This window comes from Apostichopus japonicus, chromosome 15, assembly GCF_037975245.1.
Source record: "Apostichopus japonicus isolate 1M-3 chromosome 15, ASM3797524v1, whole genome shotgun sequence".
Taxonomy (NCBI): domain Eukaryota; kingdom Metazoa; phylum Echinodermata; class Holothuroidea; order Aspidochirotida; family Stichopodidae; genus Apostichopus; species Apostichopus japonicus.
In genome coordinates this window covers 27,462,642-27,487,903 of record NC_092575.1, presented here as the reverse complement: position 1 = coordinate 27,487,903, position 25,262 = coordinate 27,462,642, and the positions used below count along the sequence as shown (strand labels likewise).

Genomic DNA, 25,262 nt, shown 5'->3' with positions numbered 1-25,262 from the left:
AATTATAATATGATATCCCACATGATATTGGTATTCTACGATTGTATGTTTCTTCCATAATTGATGATAACCTGCCATCCATGGCAAGACAGAAGAACACATTTTGGTAAAATTTTGGTCATTTATTATACATCTTTACGATTTAAAAATAATGAAATTGGACGTACCGGAAAATGTCCAGTTTTCCTGGATGCTGTGATGCATGATATGCCTATACCCAGGAGCATATCTGAGAGAGGAGTCAAGGGACACATCAACAAATAAATGTTTTCATGGATTATTCCAATTTTTTTTATAACTTTAAGTAATATGTAATGGTGAATTATATATATCTCAGCTTAGGACCCAACTAGTTGCTTCAACCTGAAACTAAACAATTCACAGCTTTAATATTAACATTTAGTAAACTTCATGCTATTAATAGTTACGATGCAATCTGAATTTGATGCAGACAACTAATCGTCCCCAGGACGAACCCCTAAGCTGATTTCCTTCTGTCCTAAGAGACATTTGGTCGCCTCTGATGATCAGACAACTATTAAAACTGGGCCTATTAAACATGGGCACACTGGGCCCACTAAACATGGGCACACTGGGCCCACTAAACATTGATTCACTGGGAACACTAAACATTGATTCACTGAACTGTTATATAAATACAAACTCATTCACAAAACTTTGCTGTTTCTTTGTATGCAAAGGATACTAAATAGCGGACCACCAAAACATGCTGAAAGCGCCATCTTTGGAAAACCCTGTTTCGCCATGGTTACGTCGGCAATCATATCTGGGATAAAAAACACAAATTTTTGAACAAAGTATTAATTTTCATATGTAATATTTAGTACACTGAAGTTAGATGTATTTACTGTTTGGAACAACCTACACTTTCAAGAGAAATGTTACCTTCAATAGAAGATCAAATCCTTGATACAGTTCAATGTCTTCATCTACTCACAAAAGAAGCTTAAAGTGAAGTTTCACCATCTATATTACCTTCCCTCAAACATGACTATAAGAAAATGTGACAAAGGGAAAAGGGTCAAAGGCAGAAAATGGATCTCCGATGAAAATCGTAAAAGTGACATCTCTGATGGTTAGCTTTACTCACCTCCTATGCTATTACCCCAGGCTAACACAGTCAAACCTAAGACTAGCTTTACTCACCTCCTATGCTATTACCCCAGGCTAACACAGTCAAACCTAAGACTAGCTTTACTCACCTCCTATGCTATTACCCCAGGCTAACACAGTCAAACCTAAGACTAGCTTTACTCACCTCCTATGCTATTACCCCAGGCTAACACAGTCAAACCTAAGACTAGCTTTACTCACCTCCTATGCTATTACCCCAGGCTAACACAGTCAAACCTAAGACTAGCTTTACTCACCTCCTATGCTATTACCCCAGGCTAACACAGTCAAACCTAAGACTAGCTTTACTCACCTCCTATGCTATTACCCCAGGCTAACACAGTCAAACCTAAGACTAGCTTTACTCACCTCCTATGCTATTACCCCAGGCTAACACAGTCAAACCTAAGACTAGCTTTACTCACCTCCTATGCTATTACCCCAGGCTAACACAGTCAAACCTAAGACTAGCTTTACTCACCTCCTAGGCTATTACCCCAGGCTAACACAGTCAAACCTAAGACTAGCTTTACTCACCTCCTATGCTATTACCCCAGGCTAACACAATCAAACCTAAGACTAGCTTTACTCACCTCCTATGCTATTACCCCAGGCTAACACAGTCAAACCTAAGACTAGCTTTACTCACCTCCTATGCTATTACCCCAGGCTAACACAGTCAAACCTAAGACTAGCTTTACTCACCTCCTATGCTATTACCCCAGGCTAACACAGTCAAACCTAAGACTTCATTGCTGACTTCAAACACAACACCGTACATCTGAAAAGTTGGGAGATAAATATAATAAATCCAAACTGACATTCTCAAAAATTTGGTAAACAAGTTTGAAATATTTCTTTTCAATCATGTAGAATTCTACTAGCAATAGGAGTTACTGTTGATTTTAGAATATGTTACGTAATGATTGGCCAGTTCTTAACGTAAATGTCTTAACTAACCAATTAAGTGAATTTTTTAAGCAGATAAAACTGGCCTGATTCATCCAATAAGCACAGTATGGGCAGTGAACAGGGCCAATATTAAAAATTTAAGGCTTATGTAACAATTAGGAACCTAATACACAATGTAGGCCTAGGAAGCAATCTGCGTGTTTGTATTCATCTGTTTATGCAATTTCAATACAATGTTTTTATTTTTAAATTTGACTGAAAATTTGAACAAATCTATTCACTTTGATAAAACAGTTATGACACTGTACAGTACATAGTTCGTTCACAACATGAACTTCACTTCACAGAGTAGTAAGAAAAATGTTGTTTTTTAGCCCACTGTTCCAACTACTTATGACCTGCATAGCAATCTAAGATATTGAAGCAAGTTTCATTTAAGTTCGGCCAGCATAAATACAACTTCTACTGAAAAGAGAACCGTAAATTAAACAACGAGCAAGTATTATTTGTTTGTTAATACTGACCTCTAATAAGTTGACAATTTCATTGGCTATCGAATAAATCCATATCACAGCAACTATGAAACCTCCGTACGAAAATAACTGAAAGATAAACATAATGACGTAAATGAAAGAATTTGTATGTTCCTATCGAAAGAGATAAAATCATCAAACTCACCAGATGTAAGATGACTGTCTTCCAGATAAAACAGAGTACATTTTGTATAATATTGTTAGGCAGAATGTTCATATCAATTCTTGGTAAGTGGTTAATTTGGTGACTAATAGCTTCTAAAGTGCTGCTAATTTCTGTCAGTTGTAACTGTCATTGGGTCATCTTGTGAAAACAATTGAGCAGATAATTGGAAACATGTCACTTATATCTCATTCAAAGACCAAATTCAATCAGACTTATGTTGAAAGTCAACACTCCATGGCAACCAAGGTTAGATTAATTATTACTTTTTTATTTGAAAAGAAAAAAACATGGAAAATAACAAACATGGAAATTAAAGAAACTAACCGGATGATAGACCGGTTGTTTGTCAAACTTAGAAGTGAAAAAGACGACTATGGCAAGTACAACTCCGATACATAGCACCAGCTCCCAGACCTGGAAGGAACCCATGATATCGGTCATCCCGACTAAAATGCAAGAGAAATATCATCATGGATAAATGTCAAGTTATTTCATGTAAAGATGAATCTTATTTCTCAAAAGCAAAAGAGAAACAACTTATCTTTCATGATTTTATCCTTATTCTAGTAGAGCTCCTGACAACATTGAGACATATTTACTGAACATCCAAGCATTTTCTGGGCACAGTTCTAGCCTTCTCAGATATTTCCAGATTATAGAGTGCAGTAGAGAGGGCCATACACTGCTGCAAAGAATAAACTCAGACCTGCAGCAACACACGGGACATACAGCAAAACCGTTTTTAATAGGTAGAAGCTTTCTGTCCACAAACCTGATTTCCTTGAAACTTCATAGTTTGACTTGTTACTACCATAATAGCAGACAATTGAAAGCTGTCTATAATTATATTTTAAATGTTGCTACCATTTTCAGTTATTTGAAGAATGATGACAAATATCCCATCTTTGGCTTTTTCTTCAAATTTTATAACCTTGTTTCAACTGTCTGTAACTACATTATGTAAAATTCTTATTGGAGGGAAGCAAATTAAAATGTGAAAACAAATAATATAATGGACAATTTTCATTAGTAAATGGATAGAGGGAAATACACTGTGCATAAACTGGAGATGGAGGTGTCTAATAACTATTATTAATCTGGAATTGATGTGAATTTGACTCCAAGTTTTATGAATAGAATCTTCAAGTATGTCGCTAACATTGTCAAAAGGAACCACGCCTTCCTTTCAAGAGCAACAACAACAACAACTAATGAATAAGATTTACAGAAAGCATTCCATCTGTAGTTACTTCACCTTCAACCATCATGACACAGAATACTGGAGCTGAGATGCAGTGGAAGGTGTTGAGGAGCCTGTTCCAGTTATGCTTCTCCTCTGCGTAATCTACCACAGGGATTGTCAGAGTCAGGAGAAAGACAATAGGGGCCTGTAGGGAGAAAACAATAAATATTTAAAGTTACAATAGCTTTAATGAGAAAAGAAAGATACAAGGCCTAACGGAGGAAAGTAAATAATTGATAACGATGTAAATTTGCTATAACATTCAGAGGGAGGAGGGAGAGAATAGTACATCTGTGATAACATTAGGCTGTAAATAACTATAGGCTGTGATAACATTAGGCTGTACATAGCAGTAGGATGTGATAACATTAGGCTGTACATGACTATAGGCTGTGATAACATTAGGCTGTACATAACTATAGGCTGTGATAAAACATTAGGCTGTTCATAACCATAGGCTGTGATGAAACATTAGGCTGTACATAAGTATAGGCTGTTAGTCAAAACATTGAGTTATTGCCTCCACTTTACTGAGTTGCTACCACATATTTAAACCTGTTACTGCAGAGGGTTTACATAGCTGTGTATATAGGTTTTGTCATGCAGGTTTAGCTAAAGGCATACATTCTTTTGTAGCTGCACCCTCCTCTGTATGAACCCATACCCTCTCTCCCTCCCCCACTCCCTCCCCCCACCCCCCACCAACTCCTAAACTACGATACCGTTTGTAAATGTAGTATTAACCTATTTTCTTTATGTTATTTTTATATTCTTTAATTGCGCCCTCTATTACCATTACTAGAAACTTGCAGCACCAGAGAAGTCGAATAAGCTTTTAGCAACCTTTAAAAATGTAATTTTAGTGATCAATCATACTTTGTTTGAAGCTGGCCTTGCAAATATTATTAATGGTAAGTTTCAAACATTTAATGGCACTGTAGGTAAACGTAAATCACATTATTTTATGAGTAATCGGTATGTTTATTATATGCATGTGTTATCGATCACTTGGCGTAAGTTAAGCCTCGTTATCGTACTGTAGTTTACACGTGCACGTTATTGTGAGCGTTGTAAAATCGTTTTGTTCACGCTAGTAATTAACTGCATTTTTTAACTGTTTATATTAAGATGGTGCTTAGATGGCTTCGCCATGTAATTCATAATTAATTATTTAAGCATTTAAGCTACTTTAGAGATCATTGAAGCTTCATTTAGGGCTTTTTTTTAGTAATTAATTCCTTGTGGCATACAGCATATAAATGCCCACAACGTGACATGTTACAAGGGAACGTCACTTCGCCATTGCTTCACTTAATTCATGAATATTCATGAGCCTCACAGTATTGGCTTTATAACTCACTGTTCATTATTTGTAACTTGTTTAAATGGTATATTTACTCGAAAATCACGCTTTATCACGATTTAAGTGTTGTTTGTGTTGCTATGCAGTAAATTTAGCATTAAGATATTAAGATATTATTTAAGAATGTTAATTTGTTTGTTTATTACAGGAAACCGACAAGCAGCGATTCATCTTTACTTTTACTTAGCAGAGATCTCAGAAAGGCAACCAAGGTTAGCAATGTAGGCAATTTGTGCCTGTCTGTGTTAAGAATAATATTGTACCGGTTAAAGTGACATAATTAACTTTTAAGATCAAGATGTTGTTTTAACCTTATTTTTGTAAATTCTTACCTTAATTCCGTCCACGATATGATTATAGTGATATCACATTTTTATGTTATATGCTCGTGTAGTCTACAACCTCAAGGAGCTGACGTCATCGGTTTTATTGTATTGCTTCAATAGTATGTAATATGCACTATGTGCCGGTTTTTATGTACTTTGTTTTTCTTCTCTTTCTATTTTTAGTTTTCACGTTGATGTTGAATAAACTATCATCAGTATAGAAAAAATTGTCACCATTTCTGAGTCTGTAACTGCTACAGTGAAAACTTGACGCCAATGGAAGGTGAAAAGATCTCATCAATGGAGCAAGGAGAACCCACAGAAATGGAGGGCAGCACCATGAAACTGACCTCCAAGGGTAAGCCCACTGATGAATTCGTAGAGAAACTCAGTGCTTCCTGGAAGCACTCGGTTATTGAAATCCAATCGATGGATGAAGCTAAAGATGAACAGTCACTCAGACAAGGCCTAGCCGAAGTAACAAAGTGTTTGAAGGAATATGAAGAAAACTGGAAAGCTTTCTCAGAACTCTTCCACCCAGACAAAGATATAACATTTCAGAAGTTATACAAAGAACAGAACGACATATTCTTAGAAAATATGTCAACTGCAACAGATGCATTTGCAAGGGCATCCAGAGAGTTGGAAAAATTTTCCGCTGAAACAAAGTCACTGAGGTCCCACAAGTCTGGTGGATCATCATTATCCCGATCTTCATCAATATCTAGTATGAGAGCGAAAGCATTAGCTGAAGCTGCTGCTGCAAAGGAAAGGCTGCGGTTTACCCAAGAGATTGCAACCTTAAAAGCAACTCAGTCTGCAAAAAGAGCGAAGGAAGAAGCTGAACAGGCTGCAAAAAGAGCAACGGAAGACGCTCAACTACAAGCTCAGCTAGAAATTCTGAAAGCTGAACAAGAAGCTGCAGAGACTGCTGCCAGGGTTGAAATGTTATCAGAAGTGGATGACAACGAGTCTTGTCGCTCTACATCACCAAGCGACACGACTAATGACCACGTGAGACGCTTTATGGAGGGTTTGCAGACTACAACTACCCCAAAGACTGAGCATCCACAAACTGAACCAGAAGTTAAGTTTCAACCAACTCCAGAACCATCAACCCAATCAATGAAAGAAACTACTCGAATAATAACAGAGGCAATATCAACAGCCGTGAACTTCAAGAACATCAAAGCACCAGAACCACCAATCTTCAGTGGAGATCCATTACAATATCCTGATTGGAAGATTTCATTTGATGGCTTAATTGAACAACATGTATCATCAGCAGATAGAATTCACTACCTGAAAAGATATTTGGGTGGTGCGGCAAAAGAGGCTGTGAATGGATACTTTCTGCTGAAAGATGTAACTGCTTACCAGAAAGCAAAGGATGTCTTAGAGGAAAGATACGGGAATCCGTACATGATTGCAGAAGCCTTCAGAGAAAAACTTGACAAATGGCCCCGGATTGACCCCAAGAATTATGAAGAACTAAGACGGTTTTCAGATTTCCTCCTGCAATGTAGTGCTGCTATGGAAGAAATGTCTTCTTTGGATATTTTGAATGACACTAGAGAGATAAGTAAATTACTTGAGAAATTACCAAGCTGGATTTCTACCCGATGGAAAAGGTCTGCTGTTAATACCAAGAGAATCAGTGGAAAATACCCAGGCCTAAAAGATATGGCTGAATTCCTGAAAACCGAGTCAGAAATTGTATGTGATCCAGCTATGGGCAACTTCAGAGATCAGAGAAAGTCAGTCCACTCAAATCCTACCAAACCTAAGGCATTTATTGCAAGAAGCATGGCAACAAACGCAGAGAGTACTTTCTGTGTCATCTGCGAGAAACCTTACCATTTTCTCACAGAATGTAGAAAGTTTGGTGCAAAACCGGAAGCAGAGAAGCAAGAATTCATCAAGAAAAATGGTCTTTGTTATGGTTGCCTGAAAAGAGGTCATCGCTCTAAAGATTGGCAGAAACGAGCAACATGCAGTAAGTGTGAAGGCAAACATCCATCTAGCCTACACAAAGACAAACCTGTTGCAAACCAGCAAATTAGTGGAACTGTAACTGAAGAGTCAACCAACAGAGCAGTAGATACAGATAATTCTGGTGTTGTGCCTTCTCTTGAGATGACTTCCATGATAGTACCTGTATGGGTATCGACTCAAGAGCTTCCATCAGAGGAATTTCTAACTTATGCTCTACTGGACTCACAGTCGGACTCAACATTCATATCAGAAGAACTAGCTGGCAAATTGAAAGCAAGGCCAGTGAAAACTGCTTTGAGATTAACAACCATGACATCAGAAAGGAAAATCGTTCAGTGTGGGAAATACAATACACTGCAGATAAGAAGATTTGATGATGAACGGCATATCAAATTGCCAACTACCTTTACTAGGCAAATTATACCAGCACATATATCTCATGTAGCCACGTCCGAGACAGCAAGACGGTACTCGCACCTTAAACCAATAACAAATTTTGTGCCTCCTCTCCAAGAGTGCGGCTTCGGCCTTCTAATAGGATACAACTGCTCTGAGGCTCTTGCTCCAATCAATTTTGTCAACGGTGGAGATGGACAGCCTTATGCCATTGAAACGAAACTAGGCTGGAGCATTGTTGGAACCCATCGATCAAAGAGGAGTGAAGAGGAAGATGAGATTGGTCTAAGTCATAGAATTGTAACCTCTGAGCTTTGTATGGACCACAACACTTCGAAACTCCACTTTGTACAAAGAACCAAAGTAAAGGAGCTAGGGCCAGGTGATGCAATAAAGGCTCTTGAGATGGACTTTGTTGCAGAGAAAGTCACGGAAAATCCCTACTCTGTGGATGATAAGAGATTTCTGGATCTGCAAACATCCTCCATTCATGTCAATGGAGATAACCACATTGAGATGCCACTTCCATTTCGAAGCAGACCAGAATTGCCAAACAACAAGTCGATGGCATTATGTAGACTGAATCATTTGCGGAAACGACTGATGAAGGATAACAGATATTATCAGCACTATAAAGACTTTATGGAAGACATAATCAAGAATGGTGATGCAGAGATTGTACAGAACGAAAAGGATGCAGAGAAAGTTTGCTGGTACATACCACATCACGGTGTGTACCACCCACATAAACCAGATAAAATACGAGTTGTTTTTGATTGTTCAGCAAGATTTGGCAAAACATCACTGAATGAACATCTTTTGACAGGACCAGATTTGACCAATAACTTATTGGGAGTTCTATGTCGATTCCGACAAGAAGAAATAGCCATCATGTGTGACATCGAGCGGATGTTCCATCAGTTCCATGTTGACCCCAAAGATCGAGATTTCTTGCGGTTTCTGTGGTGGAAGAACGGTGATCTCTACACAGAGCCGTCAGTCTACAGAATGAGGGTCCATCTCTTTGGCGCTGGTTCCTCACCTGGTTGTGCAAACTTCGGTCTAAAACATGTTGCAGATTTGTACAGCAAGGCAGACCAAGAAGATGCAAAGGATTTCCTAAAGAGAAACTTCTATGTCGATGATGGACTGAGAAGTGTTGACAAGGTTTCAAACGCCATCAAGCTTATCGAAGATGTCACATCAATTTGTGCCCAGGGATCGTTGCGGTTGCACAAATTCATCTCTAACAACAGAGACGTAATGTCAGCAATACCCAAATCCGAACAAGCCAAGGAAGTCAAAGATTTGGATCTTGCATTCGACAATTTACCTATGGAGAGAGCTTTGGGTATCCACTGGTGTGTTGAGTCGGATGAATTTCAGTTCAGAATTGTGGTGAAGAATCAAACCTTGACCAGACGTGGAATTCTGTCGACTGTTGCATCAATATATGACCCTCTAGGTCTGTTAGCACCATATGTGCTCAAAGGAAAACAGATCTTACAACAAATGTGTAGAGAAGGAGCAGATTGGGATGAAGCACTATCAGATGAGCTGAAACCAAAGTGGGAAAGATGGCTATCTGAGTTACCCACTCTCTCCAAACTTCAGATAAGCAGATGTTTTAGACCCAAAAACTTTGGTTCTACAAGGACAGTGGAATTGCATCACTTCTCTGACGCAAGCACTTCAGGGTATGGGCAGTGTTCGTACATCAGACTGGTAGGAGAAACAGACATCCACTGCACATTGGTTATGGGGAAATCCAGAGTCACTCCACTAAAGTCTGTGACTATTCCCAGATTAGAACTTCAAGCAGCTGTTGTCTCAAGTAAAGTGAGCAGCATACTGAACAGGGAATTAGAATATGAGAAAATAACCAACTACTTTTGGACAGACTCGCAAGTCGTCATGGGCTACATCAACAACGACTCACGAAGGTTCCATGTCTATGTTGCTAACAGAGTCCAACGTATCAGAAATTCAACAGAACCACACCAATGGAACTACATCTCCACAGATGCAAATCCTGCTGATCATGCCTCCAGAGGTCTATTTGTTCAGGAATTAGCCTCTTCTAACTGGTTCAAGGGTCCAGCCTTTTTACTGAAACGTGATCTTGAATTTGCTTCCTGTTCAACTGACATCTCATCTGGAGATCCTGAGGTCAAAACAGGACATGTCTTTGCTGTTGCCGCAGCACCTGTTGGCCCAATATTGGACAGAGTCGGCCACTTCTCAAATTGGGCAGAGGCAGTAAGAGGTATTAGTACACTGAGAGGACTCATTCGTAGAAAAAGGGGGCTGGCCCCAAAATCAAGAATCAAGGAATTGAAAGATACAGAGATCTTCATTCTGAAATTGTTGCAAAAATATCACTTTCAGAATGAAATACATCTACTAGAAACCAAGAAACCTAAAGTGAAGGGGCAGCTGTGGAAACTAGATCCATACTTGGACGAAGAAGGTGTATTACGAGTTGGAGGACGACTTCGACGCACAACAATGAGTCACAACAGTAAACACCAAATACTTGTCCCAAAGAAGACACACATCACTGATCTACTTATTAAACATTTCCATGAGAAGGTGGCACACCAGGGAAGAGGATTCACTACCAATGCCTTACGGTCAAATGGGTACTGGATCATTGGTTTAAGTTCTGCAGTGTCGTCACATATCTACAAGTGCATCACCTGCAGAAAACTTAGGGGAAGAACCCAAAGCCAGAAGATGAGTGACTTACCTAGCCAGAGACTCGAGCCATCACCTCCTTTCACGTACTGCGGAGTTGATTGCTTTGGACCATTTATCATAAAGGATGGTCGAAAGGAAATTAAGAAGTATGGGTTGTTATTCACATGTATGAGTTCAAGGGCCATACATTTGGAAATGCTTGACGACATGACCTCTGATGCCTTCATAAACTCTCTGCGGTGCATGATATCCATCCGTGGAAGAATACGCCAAATATTCTGCGATCAAGGTTCAAACTTCGTTGGAGCTCTCAATGAATTTAAGAAGTGCCGTAAAGAGATGAAGGATCAACTCATTAAGAAGTTTCTTGAAGACCGTGAATGTGAATTTATTCTGAACACTCCATCTTCGAGCCACATGGGTGGCTTTTGGGAACGCCAAATTCGATCCATCAGAAGCATCCTAACTTCAATCCTTCATCAACATAAGTCACGGTTAGACTGCTCATCCCTTCGTGCATTCCTTTATGAGACCATGGCTATTGTTAATAGCCGACCATTGACGGTAGATAATCTGAATGACCCTAATGGACCAGAACCGCTCACTCCAAACCACCTGTTGACCACCAAGTCAGAATTGATCCTACCACCGTTAGGTGAATTTGTAAAACAGGACATCTATACCAAGAAAAGATGGAGACAAGTCCAGTTCCTTGCAAACGAATTCTGGACCAGATGGAGGAAAGAGTACCTGCAATCTTTACAAACGAGAGCCAAATGGGGCAAAGCAAAACGGAACCTTGAAGTAGGCGATATTGTACTCCTCAAGGATGAAGAGCTGATACGAGGGAACCTAAGACTGGCACGTATTGTAGAGACTACCTTAAGCAGAGACAATCTGGTCAGAAAGGTCAAACTTCTAATGGCAGATTCAGATTTAAATAAGATGGGAAAAAGAGTAAAGGAACCAGTGTATCTTGATCGACCTGTACATAAGTTGGTTTTATTGCAAGAAAGGGAGTAATTTTAATGTGCTCTTGGGTGGGAGTTAGTTGTGTTTGAGTGTAAATTGTACCCAATTTTGGGTGGGAGTGTAAATGTAGTATTAACCTATTTTCTTTATGTTATTCTTATATTCTTTAATTGCGCCCTCTATTACCATTACTAGAAACTTGCAGCACCAGAGAAGTCGAATAAGCTTTTAGCAACCTTTAAAAATGTAATTTTAGTGATCAATCATACTTTGTTTGAAGCTGGCCTTGCAAATATTATTAATGGTAAGTTTCAAACATTTAATGGCACTGTAGGTAAACGTAAATCACATTATTTTATGAGTAATCGGTATGTTTATTATATGCATGTGTTATCGATCACTTGGCGTAAGTTAAGCCTCGTTATCGTACTGTAGTTTACACGTGCACGTTATTGTGAGCGTTGTAAAATCGTTTTGTTCACGCTAGTAATTAACTGCATTTTTTAACTGTTTATATTAAGATGGTGCTTAGATGGCTTCGCCATGTAATTCATAATTAATTATTTAAGCATTTAAGCTACTTTAGAGATCATTGAAGCTTCATTTAGGGCTTTTTTTTAGTAATTAATTCCTTGTGGCATACAGCATATAAATGCCCACAACGTGACATGTTACAAGGGAACGTCACTTCGCCATTGCTTCACTTAATTCATGAATATTCATGAGCCTCACAGTATTGGCTTTATAACTCACTGTTCATTATTTGTAACTTGTTTAAATGGTATATTTACTCGAAAATCACGCTTTATCACGATTTAAGTGTTGTTTGTGTTGCTATGCAGTAAATTTAGCATTAAGATATTAAGATATTATTTAAGAATGTTAATTTGTTTGTTTATTACAGGAAACCGACAAGCAGCGATTCATCTTTACTTTTACTTAGCAGAGATCTCAGAAAGGCAACCAAGGTTAGCAATGTAGGCAATTTGTGCCTGTCTGTGTTAAGAATAATATTGTACCGGTTAAAGTGACATAATTAACTTTTAAGATCAAGATGTTGTTTTAACCTTATTTTTGTAAATTCTTACCTTAATTCCGTCCACGATATGATTATAGTGATATCACATTTTTATGTTATATGCTCGTGTAGTCTACAACCTCAAGGAGCTGACGTCATCGGTTTTATTGTATTGCTTCAATAGTATGTAATATGCACTATGTGCCGGTTTTTATGTACTTTGTTTTTCTTCTCTTTCTATTTTTAGTTTTCACGTTGATGTTGAATAAACTATCATCAGTATAGAAAAAATTGTCACCATTTCTGAGTCTGTAACTGCTACACCGTTCTACCAATAATTGCTAGTTTCTCAAAAAATGTAGTCTGATTTAAGGATTTGATTGTATTAGGTTATCATTACACTTTACCTTGAATATCTCATAAAGTTTAGCTATACATCCCATCTGGCTCCATCCATCGGTATCTATGGGATTGATACTCTTACAGAACTCCAATAGTGGATGACTGCCCTCATCTTCCTGATTACCCAACAGAGCTTCAATATGAATGTGAAAGTAGGTGATGAAAATAAATTATAAACTGCAGAATGATGTAATGGGTGAAAGGTAAATAAAAACAAAATATATAAGGATGGATTCAATCAGGTAGCAATAACATGAATGAATCCTACAAGTTTTATATTTCAAATAATGTTCATGTCCACATCTGGTTTGATAATTTGTGAAACAGACTCTGGATTGCAAAACATAAACAGCCACCAATTCAATCTTCTCTACTTATCTGTTAGCTAGATGGATGAGACACATCATAACCTTGCTTCCCAATTTTTTTCCCTTGAAAATCATTTCATGAGATTATCCTAGCATTGCTATGACCTTTAAATGCTGTCTACGGCCAAAACCTAACCAATGGTGAAAGATGACTAAACTCCACATTGACTGATTTGGTTGAAATTGATTGCACAGTGATTGATTTGATTGAAATAAATTGCACATTGAAAGAAAATTAGTAAAACAAAAAACAACACACGCATTGGGGAAAACTCATCACCAGCAGATGGAGAGGCAATTTATCATAACATTCCTTTGGCAATAATGTTTGCTGATCACTATTTTGTTTATAGCTCTCTATCAGGCATGTTACACTAATACTGGAAGCAGCTGATTGTCTACGCACTGTAGAATCTCTGGCTTTCAAGCATGTTCGCCGATAAAAATCTAAGTTGTTCCTTTTCTCTTATTTAAGGAGAAACAAACCCAACTCTATGATGTCAAATTTTGACTTGATCAAGTCTTCAGCCTTGTTTGTGGAGAAATATTAAATCTTTGATATCTGTCAAATGGAATAATATATTTCTTATCTGTTTATGGAAGTTGTTCGTGACATTTATCTCTATTGCACAGACCAGTAATAATGGTACTTAGGTTTGCCTCTCCTTTAATGTAACAACAGAAATTTAAAACTGAGAGAAAATCATTTAAGGCCTACTTTCAAAATCAAATCTTAATACTTTACATCTTCTTTGCACATATTAATCAGGACTGAAGCCAAATATAGTCATTAAACATTGAGACTAACTACTAAATAATCAGCGACAGAAGAGTCATTCAACAAAGAAATCTGAATGCAGACCAAATATTACTGACCATAGTCAAGCTTAGATTACAAATGTGTGAACATGAAGATGTCAGATTTAGAACAGAGTCACTGTTCTGCAAACAACAAATAGCATCTACCCTTGATCATAGCCCAAAAGGTCCTGTTACCCTAGAGCAACCTTCTTACCTTGTGTACATCTCGATGAATGGGGTCATTGCCCCAAGAACAGAGTCACTGTCCTGCAAACAACAAATAGCATCTACCTTTGATCATAGCCCAAAAGGTCCTGTTACCCTAGAGCAATCTACTTACCTTCTGTATCTCGATGAATGGGGTCATTGCCCCCAAGAACAGAGTCACTGTCCTGCACACAACAAATAGCATCTACCCTTGATCATAGCCCAAAAGGTTCTGTTACCCAAGAGCAATCTACTTACCTTGTGTATCTCGATGAATGGGGTCATTGCCCCCAAGGATCACACCAGCAAATAATGATTCTGTGGCACCTAGGCCATCTGTGTAGAAAAGAGAACCAGACACTTTAGTTATCGCTCATTTGATAACAACTTCTAAAACACTATTCAACACTACTACCTTCCAACTATCACTACCATTCAACAGTATGATGTAATACTGGGTCTGAGGCAACATTGGCATGAATGTTATACCCACTACAGACACCATCCATTATACTTGCTGGCAACATTGGCTTGAATGTTATTCACACTACCAACACCATCCATTATACTTACTGGTAACATTGGCTTGAATGTTATTCCCACTACCTACACCATCCATCATACTTACTGGCAACATTGGCTTGAATGTTATACCCACTACTAACACCATCCATTATACTTACTGGCAACATTGGCTTGAATGTTATACCCACTACTAACACCATCCATTATACTTACTGGCAACATTGGCTTGAATGCTATACTCACTACCAACACCATCCATTATACTTACTAGCAACATTGGCTTGAATGTTATATCCACTACCAACACCATCCATTATACTTACTGGCAACATTGGCTTGAATGTTATACCCACTACCAACACCATCCATTATACTTACTGGCAACATTGGCTTGAATGTTATATCCACTACTAACATCATTTTCATGTGCATTTACAGAACTGCCTGTCCCATTACTCTCCAATCCTGATGTTACTGAAAGAAAAAGGAGAAACACATCAATATAATAGCTGACAGACATTTAAACTTAATAATCCTATCTATTACAGAAGCTTGATTTGTTTTATTTCAGTTTACAAACCATGTTGTTAATTTAATAGCTCCTGGTAACATTTTGGCCAAACAGATGTTGATTTCAGGGACCTAAACATTTTACTTTTAAACTTTGTGATCAAATTGACACAAATTCAACATATAATACAGCGTGAAGTGTCCTAATAACTGAATATTTATTTGATAAGAACCTAATCCAGACTTTCATATTAATTTACATAAAAAAAAAAAAAAAATTCAAACATTGATTTTAATCAAAATTGATGTATTATAATCCAAGCCCCCCCCCCCCCCAAAAAAAGTTGGATTAAGCAATGTTTCAATAGCTATTCCATTTTACAAACGTATTCAACATTAAAGCATGTCAAATCTGTTGAATGCTCCTGTAATGTTAATCTGATGATGACTTGACTCATCAGTAATGTTAATCCATTGTTTTATAAATCCTAATTGCTCACTCTAAATCATGTTCTGTTAACTCCACATAAACAAAAGAGCATCCCCCCCCCCCTTGGAGAATGGTAAAAACTGTACATCCCAAAAATTTTTGTGATGCACTGTAAACATGTCATTTGATTATTTGAAGCTATAAACTCCTCTATTTTTTAAACATAAATGATTCCAGCGCTTACAAGTTATATTACCCCTGCTCAATGATAACCTGTCCCAGAGACAATCCCTCCAGACGGCAGCAGTAACATACTGCGCCCAATGACAAATTACCTCACAGGTACCCATTTAACCCCTGGGTGGAGAGAGGCAAGTGAGATAAAGCATCTTGCTCAAGGACACAAAGTAATGAACTAGGCAGGAATCGAACCAGCAATCCTTGGATCACGAGTCCGTTGCCTTAGCCAATTGGCCACCATGCTCAGTTAAATGATTCCAGTTGACTTACTTTGAGAGGAGGGTGCACTATTGTCAGTTGACCTCCCTCTTTTCTGTCTTTGGTATATCTTCCTACCAATCAAAACAACAGCCACATAGACCGCATACAGAACAACGAAACCTTAAAACAGGGAGAAAACAATAATCACTTCAAACATTCATGTTCCCTCGTCTAATATGATACATTCAATTTAATGAGCAATAATAATAACAACAACAAATGGGAATAGTATGAGTTAAATGAATGCACAAAAAGTGCCAGTAAGTTGCAGCTTTTAACCTGCTGTTAAGATGGGTTTGTGATGCATTGTAAATATGTCATTTGAAGCCAATAAAAGTCCTCTATTGTTTTACCTAGAGCTGAGCTCCCGAAGTGGTGAATTAGTTGCCTATGTGAAAGGGAAAGTTTATGTCATATCTCAAACACTTCCAAATCTATATCAATCGTTTCCTGTTGGAGCAGACGATGAAAGATATATATACATATCTTCATTTTCGGTATGAAAACTCTCAAGTCACCACTGTCTAGTTGTTTTAATATGATATGTGGATATTTCCATGGCAAGGGAAAGTGAAATTTGGTAAAAATGAAAGATGTTCCAATTGCTTGATAAGGAAACAATAAAAGCAAGGTACAGTGTTGCACAAGCACCTATGCTGTGTACCACTGGATTAAAACAAAATTATACAACATCCTTACCAACAGCTTCCCAAAGGTAAATTTCACCGACATAGAGAACTTTGAATGTCCAAAAGGCCGCTGCTAGATAAAATATGACATCTCTTAGGAAAGGCCTCTCGACCATTTTGAAAGGACGAGTGAAAGAGATTGCTCCAGCTACGATTGTGGTCACGAATATTCCCGCACCTGCAAGAAACATTTCATTGTGTCCAAGTGTAGTCAATGAAAGGTATCAAAGATTGTGGAAAAAAAAACAGAACAAAGTGAACGTTATTAAAATTAGGTACAAAGTAGCAATTAATGATGATTGAGAATCAGGAATTTGGGTTAAAGTGTGTATCTGTGTCATGGTTGAGTTAAGGGGTAATAGGGAGATAAGATTTAACAATGGGATACGAAATTGTATTAGAACCAAATTAACTTCAGAGTAATTAAGATACATTTAGAGAGTTGTTCTGTCTTTTAATGTCACAGTTCTACTCAATTTGGAGATGTAACCTGATATCCTTGGGTAAGTCTTGAGTAAAGACAGCCAGTGTGCATGCAGTTACACCAACAAAACATTTAAGGCTGGTAAAAATAAAATAGCAGGAGACTCTTGATTCACCTAACTTTCCTTGACTATTTTTCTTGTGACTACATAATTAAACCACAGTTTCGACAGGAAGGACAAAGAGAGATATTTGATGCACACATATGTTATATCTTCAAATGTTAGTAACTACAGTATGTACTACATTGGCAGGGGAATTGATTTAGAATCAATATATGAGACTGCCGGCTTCTTGCCAGATGAATTGAGCAAACTATGTTGCAAGGGACAACTTGTTTTAACTGAATAAAATTTGCAAGAGGTCTCTCAATCCCCAACCATCCCCCTCCCCAACAATCCCCTCCCAAACTACCTCCTCCCCAACTAATACCTGCCCCAACTATGACCCCCACCCCAACTATCCCCTACCCCAACAATTCCCCTTCCCCAACTAGCCCCCCTCCAAACTAGCCCAACATCCCCAACCAGCCCCCTCCCCAATAAATACCTGCCCCAACTATGCCCATACCCCAAGTAGCCTCACCTCCCCAACTAATACCTGCCCTAACTAACCCCCACCCCAACTATCCCCTTCCCCAACTAGTCCCAGCCCCAACTAGCCTCACCTCCCCAACTAGTCCCCCTCCCCGGCTATCTTCCTGTCTCTATCCCTCTGCTCACTTACCAAAGAGTGCTCCAATTGCCAATCCAGCGTCGCCATTCTTAGCAGCTGATATCGCTGCCACTGCACTGAATATATCAGGAGCCCCGTTACCAAATGCAAGGAATGTCACCCCCTGGTGGAATAAATCTCAACTTAAGGAAAATTTATGACAAGTGACACACTTGATATGGACACAATGAAAGTCCTCTCATTCATAGCTTAAATGAAGAGGGCAGTACTTAAAGTTAGCACACTGTGAACTTGTGTCACCAAGAATGCTCTCACCCTCATCCCCCCCACCCCCCCACACACGCACACACACCAGTACTTTCTGTCTGGTATGTGCGTTATTTATGACATTTTGCAAGGTTTACACCTCATTAGTGTTTTTAATCGAAGCATCTAATGCTTATTCATACAAAACTTGAATTGTTCATTAACAAACAATTCTTGGTTTTGAATTACATGACGCACTTGATATTTAAACAGGATACTGCTTTCGTAAAAACAGCAAATTTGTAAGCTGCAAATAGAATTATTTTGATGACTAGACACTTCATCATGTAGGAAATACAGGAGTGCTACACTTCTGTGACAGGCTTCAAAGCAGTCTATAGCTGGAGAAATACTGCTGCTATTTGTCAAAAGACAAACACATTCTAAATATTTAGATCCTGATGACTTCATCTTCGATTATTTTGCTGACTGGAACGCTGATAAATTTCCCAAAACCTTGCCTGTCTATAGTCCTTATATATGCATTTCCTCATATATCTACCTAACATACTGAATAGGTAACGTTTTATCATTGTGCCCCCTAATCCTGTATAATGCTACAATTTCATGACAACAGTCCTGATGTAGAAAACTATATTCATCTATTGTCATTGCCAGAGTATTGTCATACAATACAATTGCAATAATTCAGTACTAAAAACACAATGTTAAATATGGAATTAATGTTATCATTAAAATACAATGATATAAATATTTCATTGCCAATAAAAAAGAACCAGGGTATACAAAAACTTGCCAAGCTGTTAAAATCTGAATTATGGATACTTCCACGACTTTAAAATATGATTCTATAAATATTTATAAGCCATTAACATAAATTATAGGCATATTTTCATGCCGTTTAAAATAAAATCCTATCAGTATTTATAAGGATACAGCAATGTTCTGACTCAGCTTCAGAGTATGCGAGATGACTGTTAGGGCTGGACAAAAGCTGGAAAGAATCAGAGAGAATATTCAACATTAAATACAGAATTGTATGCATGGCATTTGCATAGAGCTATAACTGCCCAGTTTAAAGGCATTGAAGACTCACCCCAAACCGCGTGCAGCCATCTGAAAAAGTTAACCTTCTGTTGCTTGCAAGTGACGTTTTGTTCGTGTCGCTACAAAATGCAGACATGAAACGTGAAACCTTGTTATCTTTAGCTGGACTTGAGATGTCCATCGTTTATCGTTTACACACTGTGCTGTGGGTATTGACCACAGCTGTATCTACTGACTGTACACTAGTGTCTAATTACCGATGGTAGCAAGCTGTGTGTGTATTTTCTGGGATCGATGGTGGTGTCTCACACTTCTGTTACACCTCCTTTCGAAACTAGGTCAGATTACCGGCATAAGATGTTTCTTTTTGCAAGAGTCTTCACACCCTTTAAACAAATATAACCATTATGGGGAAATAAGTTGGCAAGTTACCAAAAACCAGCCAAGGAAAAGACATGTACGCATTCAAAGTGCACACATTGGTTTATTCAGTGAGTCTAGACAAAAATTGAGAACCAAAGAATGAGGAAATAGGGTGAATATATACACTTCACTGTGGACTGACAAATCTATGATAATTTACTAAAAATACTGTATTGGTGGTCAAATATTTATGGTACAGTTGTGAAATGAATTTTACAACTGACAAGTTTTATCAAAAGGAACTTCAAATGCAGTTCATTTATCCGAACTAGAGGAAGTTGCATATAAACGCAAGTTATTCCTGTCATCTATGGACGGTTCAAATATCTGAGCACTCTGATACGGGACAATTTTTGGCATCATCTTGCCACCATCGTTTAGGTGTATTTTGGTGAGGGGAGGTGGGGTGGGGGGGGGTTTGTGTGTGTTTTTGTTGGTGGCCTGGCCTTCATAAGTTCTGCTACCTGCCAGGTCCCCCCCACTTCACATCATTTGTATATATCAATTGTTTGATTCCTATGGAATGTATTTGTATTGTATATTCAAATGTTATTTGTTCACTTTGTTTATGTTATGGTGAAGTGGAAATAAATAGTTTTCAATTTCAATCGTTTACATCCACTACAAAATTCTCACAATGAGACTTCAAGTTAATCCCGGTCTTAAAGAAAGAATTTGTCAATATTACAGTATTAATTGTAGACATATTGCAAATTCTGTGTAGCACAAATCAGGTTATTTTACAGTGTTGCATTATGAAGATATCTCACCAGTCAACACTTCATACATGCTTTTTCTTTTCAATTGAAGATTTGCTTTCTCTATTTTGACTTTGTGGGTACTTGTAAAAACATTGTCAATATAGTTCATATCAATGGCTCTCCAAAACCATGGCTGCAATTCCACTTCCCAACCTAAGAAAGGAAAGGCCTGGTGTTTGGAAAGGAAGCAAATTACATCCTAAAATATTCCCGATTGGTTAGTGACAACATGCTGTCACATTGGTTGTACAGTATGTTTACATTAAACTCCCCAAAATATAAGACCCATAAGGGGGGGGGGGGGGGTCCCACCAAGCCTTTACAGTGCTTCACAATCAAGGTACAGTAGTCAGAAAATTTTCTGGATGACTTAAACAAGAAAGCTTGTTACAGTATTAAAGTTTGGAACATTTCGTGAAGAAGCAATAAGAGATATTTTTCTCTGTGAGATACAAGATCTTGTAGTTATTTGCCTGGCTGTTTGCGAGATAGAACCCGCATCAAACTATAGCATACTTCCTTCCTGTCCAGAGTTTTGATTACTCTGTGTTTGTTAAAATTGTAAACTGGATTCCAGTCTGTGCAGTTCAACTACAAATCACTGACAGTATAGATTGTTATGATTTTAGAAATTTTATCATTCCCTGTTTGCCAAAGGAAAACACTACATGGGTCTTCAAAGAAACAGCAAATGGTAAAGATGATCTTTGGAGCCTCTAAACAAAATATTTCTTATGAATGATATAATTTTGATCAATGGTTGTTTACTAGTCGGACAAGGATTTCTTCTCAAAATAAAGTTAACAGGATGTCCAGCACTTACTAGTTGTCGGCAGTTACACCAAGAGCGGCCAACAAGAAGACCAGCCATACACCCTGCAGGAATGAAAAGATATCAGGAAAGCAATGATCAAGTAATGCAAAAGAAAGATGTAACAATTACATATTAATACAGTATCCTTGTCTTTTATGGATGTAATAAGGTTTCATTTGAAAACCTACTGTACATGGTCAGAAGGTTTTCAAACACTGAAAATAATTCTAAACTTTATATTTCAACAAGGGGAACAACCTACTGTAAGATGTTTTTGTGTCATAAGAGATAGCATGGGCCAATTACTGTACCTTCCTGTTTACAGTAGTTCCCTATAAGGATTTATAAACTATATTTATACATAGATTCAGGATCAAATTAAAAGTACTTGCACATATTAAAGCGTCACTTAATCTCACCAGGATAGTCAGAGGCAGTGGAATGAGCCTGGCTTCAAACTGGCAAATACTGAATTTCAAGTAATTAACAAATCCTTCATCGATCTGGCAGTCTGCAGTTTCGTTAACGAATGTACACTTTAAGACATCGGGAAGGCTGTGGTAGTGTTCACACTAGGGAAATAGAGAGAGAGAAACATAACTTTTACGAAACCAACACACTCACGTGTATGTTTCATCCAAACAGTCCTGTACAAAGTGCGTAATGTATGCTCTGGTCTACAGTTATGCAGGTAGATGAGCTCGAAAGATCAGAGAGATCGCCACACTTTTCAGATGTTTCTCCACATTTAATGTTTCCACACTAAGAACATCAGACAGTCATGTCAATTTTCATTTTTCAAGCTAAAATTATATAGGAATGACTTCCAATGGATGAAACATGGTGCAAATTTAGCATGCTTAAAGCAGCATTTTGCGTCCTTTTCTATGGTTTTTTCCAACCTCACTAATTCCACAATGCCATACGACATGTATAACTAGCTTATGTATTCAAATCTTACTTCAAATGGTGGCATAAAAGTCGAAAATGTTACAACTTTCAACTTTGTTTTTCTCGAAGATAATTTCCGTTGGGATCCAAATAAACCTCGCCCATAATATGAATATTTAAAAGCTACAAACGTCATTGGCCACTATGTAATTTACAACACCATGTTGATTTGTGTAGATTGTCTATGGCAGTTGTACCAGGGAGCTGTTAGAGTCCAGCTCGCTGGTTCTACCAAGTTACCAACTCGACGTTTTGAATCTATTTTTAGCAACGGCTCATAGCTAAACCTGCATCTCTGATCGGTTGAATTCAAACTAGTGGGTTGGGGGAGCTGTATATGCGATTAATATTAAATGTGTAATTTGTCCGTGGACACATTTCTCATTATCTGCAAATAACCTTAATTACTTGCCAATTAACGCTTTTGGCAGGGAAATAACTTGGCTGATATCTTTGTTTGCTGTTTTGTGATGTATACAACTTGATGGACTTGTCAAAAAAGTGGAAAACGGCGACAAAATGCAAATGCTGCTTTAAGTGAGTGAGTATTTTACGGGATGGACATAGCAACCATCCTGTGTGTGACTATCATCATACAACACTGACTGTTCCAAGACTTCTCAGATGGTGCTGAGATGTGGTAGAGGGAAGGCAAGTGAAGGTCTATAAGACACAACAGAAACAGCGGTATGTAAGAAAACATTGGTGAGACTTAAGGAATGCATATTAAGAGAGGTGTACAGTAGTAAACATTTGCCAATTATTTACTGTGTTAAATGATCAAAATTTATACAGCTTAGTTTTTCTGCCAAAATTATTCAAGAGGAGGAGGGAGAGGATGCCATGTCCTTTTTCAACACAGAGAAACCATTGCTTTAACAATAAGATGTCAATAATTTGTAAGGAATCACTCACAAGAGATACTGTTAACGATGTACAGCAATCAATATTAACATAATTACTGTACACAAAATAGATTAAATGTATGTGTGCACCTGCTCATTAGCATAATAATGCCTCAATTGATAAGTACTAATTATTTTTCTACATACCAATTTTGTATGCAACAAGGCTCATATGATCTGACTACACTCTGAAGTCCCATTAAAAGCATTCTGTGAGGTTATGGGTACAATACTCCCCAATCAAGATTTTAAAGATCAACACAAGCATTGTAATTTGGTACTGTAGTCCTGAAAATTATAAATGTAGCCGTAGCAACTTTAATATGTACTGTATGCAATGACAACTACTGTACAGTAGTAGGCATAACAAAGGAAAACAGATCAAACTTTCAACTATGACAATGTTAGTCATTTCAAACCATTTTGTTTAAAAGACAAACTTATGCAACTAACTTCCTCTTTCTTTGTTTATACGTTGCCTTTAATTCTAAGAGTGGAAAATATTTTATAACCATCATATTCCAAACTTGGAAACTTCCTGGAAACTAAAAGAATGAATAGAGCTCTTCAAAACAACAAGGCTACTTTAAACTTCCCAGATCTCACAATGCCAATGTCATCATTCCTGGTTTGAAAGTTTTTGCAGAACTATTAAAGTAAGACTGGGATTCCCCAGTCATGCCCCACAAATCAAAGGAGTGCATTCTCATATCAGCCCTACCAGAGTCGTACAGTATATTTAGCGATATACAGCTCAGGGTCAAATAGTTTCTCCGCTTTAAATCCATAACCTTTGACCTCTACAATCTCTGACTGCAGATCATTTAGGGTCACACTGAGTTAATCTCCATATAATCATTAGTATATAAATAGGGTCACATTGAAAAAAATCACTAGTATATTTAGGGTCTCATAATCACATGTATAATCATGGAAGAGGGCAGGCAATTAAGTGAAGGTAGACAAAAAAACTGTACTACCGAAACAGAGGTATGTAAGAACACATTGGTGAGACTTAAGGAATGCATAAGAGAGGTGTGGTACAAATTTGCCAATTATTTACTGTGTTATGATCAAAATTTATACAGCTTAATTTTTCTGCCAAAATTATTCAAGAAGAGCATGGGGAGGATGCCATGTCCTTTTTCAACACAGAGAAACGAATGTTGCTTTAATAAGAAGATGTAAATAATGTGTAAGGAATCACTCACAAGAGATACTGTTAACGATGTACAGTAATCAATATTAATTACTGTACACAAACTTAATTAAATTTCGATTTCGATTTATTTTAAACCAGTACAGGGTATAAATATTAAATATTTATAAATAGGCGTACATCAATAAACAGTTCTTTTTAAGGTTCTACAAATGATATGGTAAATGGTAAGTGAAAGGAATAAGATTGTAAAATGGGTTAAACATAAAATGATGAAACAGTCATTACTGAAACTATAATAAAGGTTCTAAACTATCAAATTGTATAAACATTGCTGCACGGTATATGAACAAATTTCTATACAGTTGAATTCTATATTTGGGCAAGATATTTGGATTTCTCAGGGTTCTGGTTGACTTCACTAGAAATGCACTTGTTCATTAGCATATTAATACCTCAATTGACTTGTACTATTTAGTTTTCTACCTACCAATTTTGTATGCAACAAGGCTCATATGATCTGACTACACTCTGAAGTCCCATTAAGAGCATTCAGTGAGATAATGGGTACAATACTCCCCAATCA

The 25,262-nt window shown here is 37.6% G+C and overlaps 2 protein-coding genes across 8 annotated transcripts in view; one reads left to right on the top strand and one right to left on the bottom strand.

Annotated features, from left to right (window-relative positions):
• Positions 1-25,262, bottom strand: part of LOC139980853 (mitochondrial sodium/calcium exchanger protein-like) — a 30,745-nt gene that overhangs the window by 1,336 nt on the left and 4,147 nt on the right. The window contains exons 3-17 of the mRNA XM_071992834.1: positions 22,081-22,233; positions 21,671-21,723; positions 19,553-19,610; positions 18,401-18,512; positions 17,202-17,369; positions 16,512-16,622; positions 15,440-15,535; positions 14,795-14,872; positions 13,166-13,293; positions 4,001-4,133; positions 3,070-3,191; positions 2,571-2,648; positions 1,840-1,915; positions 707-787; positions 168-229 (exon numbers count right to left, since the gene is read on the bottom strand). Of these exons, the coding sequence (XP_071848935.1) occupies positions 168-229; positions 707-787; positions 1,840-1,915; positions 2,571-2,648; positions 3,070-3,191; positions 4,001-4,133; positions 13,166-13,293; positions 14,795-14,872; positions 15,440-15,535; positions 16,512-16,622; positions 17,202-17,369; positions 18,401-18,512; positions 19,553-19,610; positions 21,671-21,723; positions 22,081-22,233 (1,509 nt within the window). The remainder of the gene's footprint in view (positions 1-167; positions 230-706; positions 788-1,839; positions 1,916-2,570; positions 2,649-3,069; positions 3,192-4,000; positions 4,134-13,165; positions 13,294-14,794; positions 14,873-15,439; positions 15,536-16,511; positions 16,623-17,201; positions 17,370-18,400; positions 18,513-19,552; positions 19,611-21,670; positions 21,724-22,080; positions 22,234-25,262) is intronic.
• LOC139980852 (uncharacterized) lies at positions 4,714-13,093 on the top strand. Of its 7 annotated transcripts, XR_011797716.1 has the most exons (4): positions 4,714-4,899; positions 5,500-5,563; positions 5,861-6,035; positions 12,645-12,999. XR_011797716.1 is itself a non-coding variant. In XM_071992833.1 (3 exons), the coding sequence occupies exon 1, from the start codon at positions 6,107-6,109 to the stop codon at positions 11,789-11,791; it is 5,685 nt and encodes a 1,894-aa protein (XP_071848934.1). In that variant the 5' UTR covers positions 6,043-6,106; the 3' UTR covers positions 11,792-12,044; positions 12,645-12,708; positions 13,006-13,093. The 7 variants fall into 7 exon arrangements, 3 of the variants coding, with proteins under 3 accessions (XP_071848934.1, XP_071848933.1, XP_071848932.1); XR_011797714.1 differs by having other exon boundaries at positions 5,500-6,035; XR_011797715.1 differs by having other exon boundaries at positions 4,714-5,563.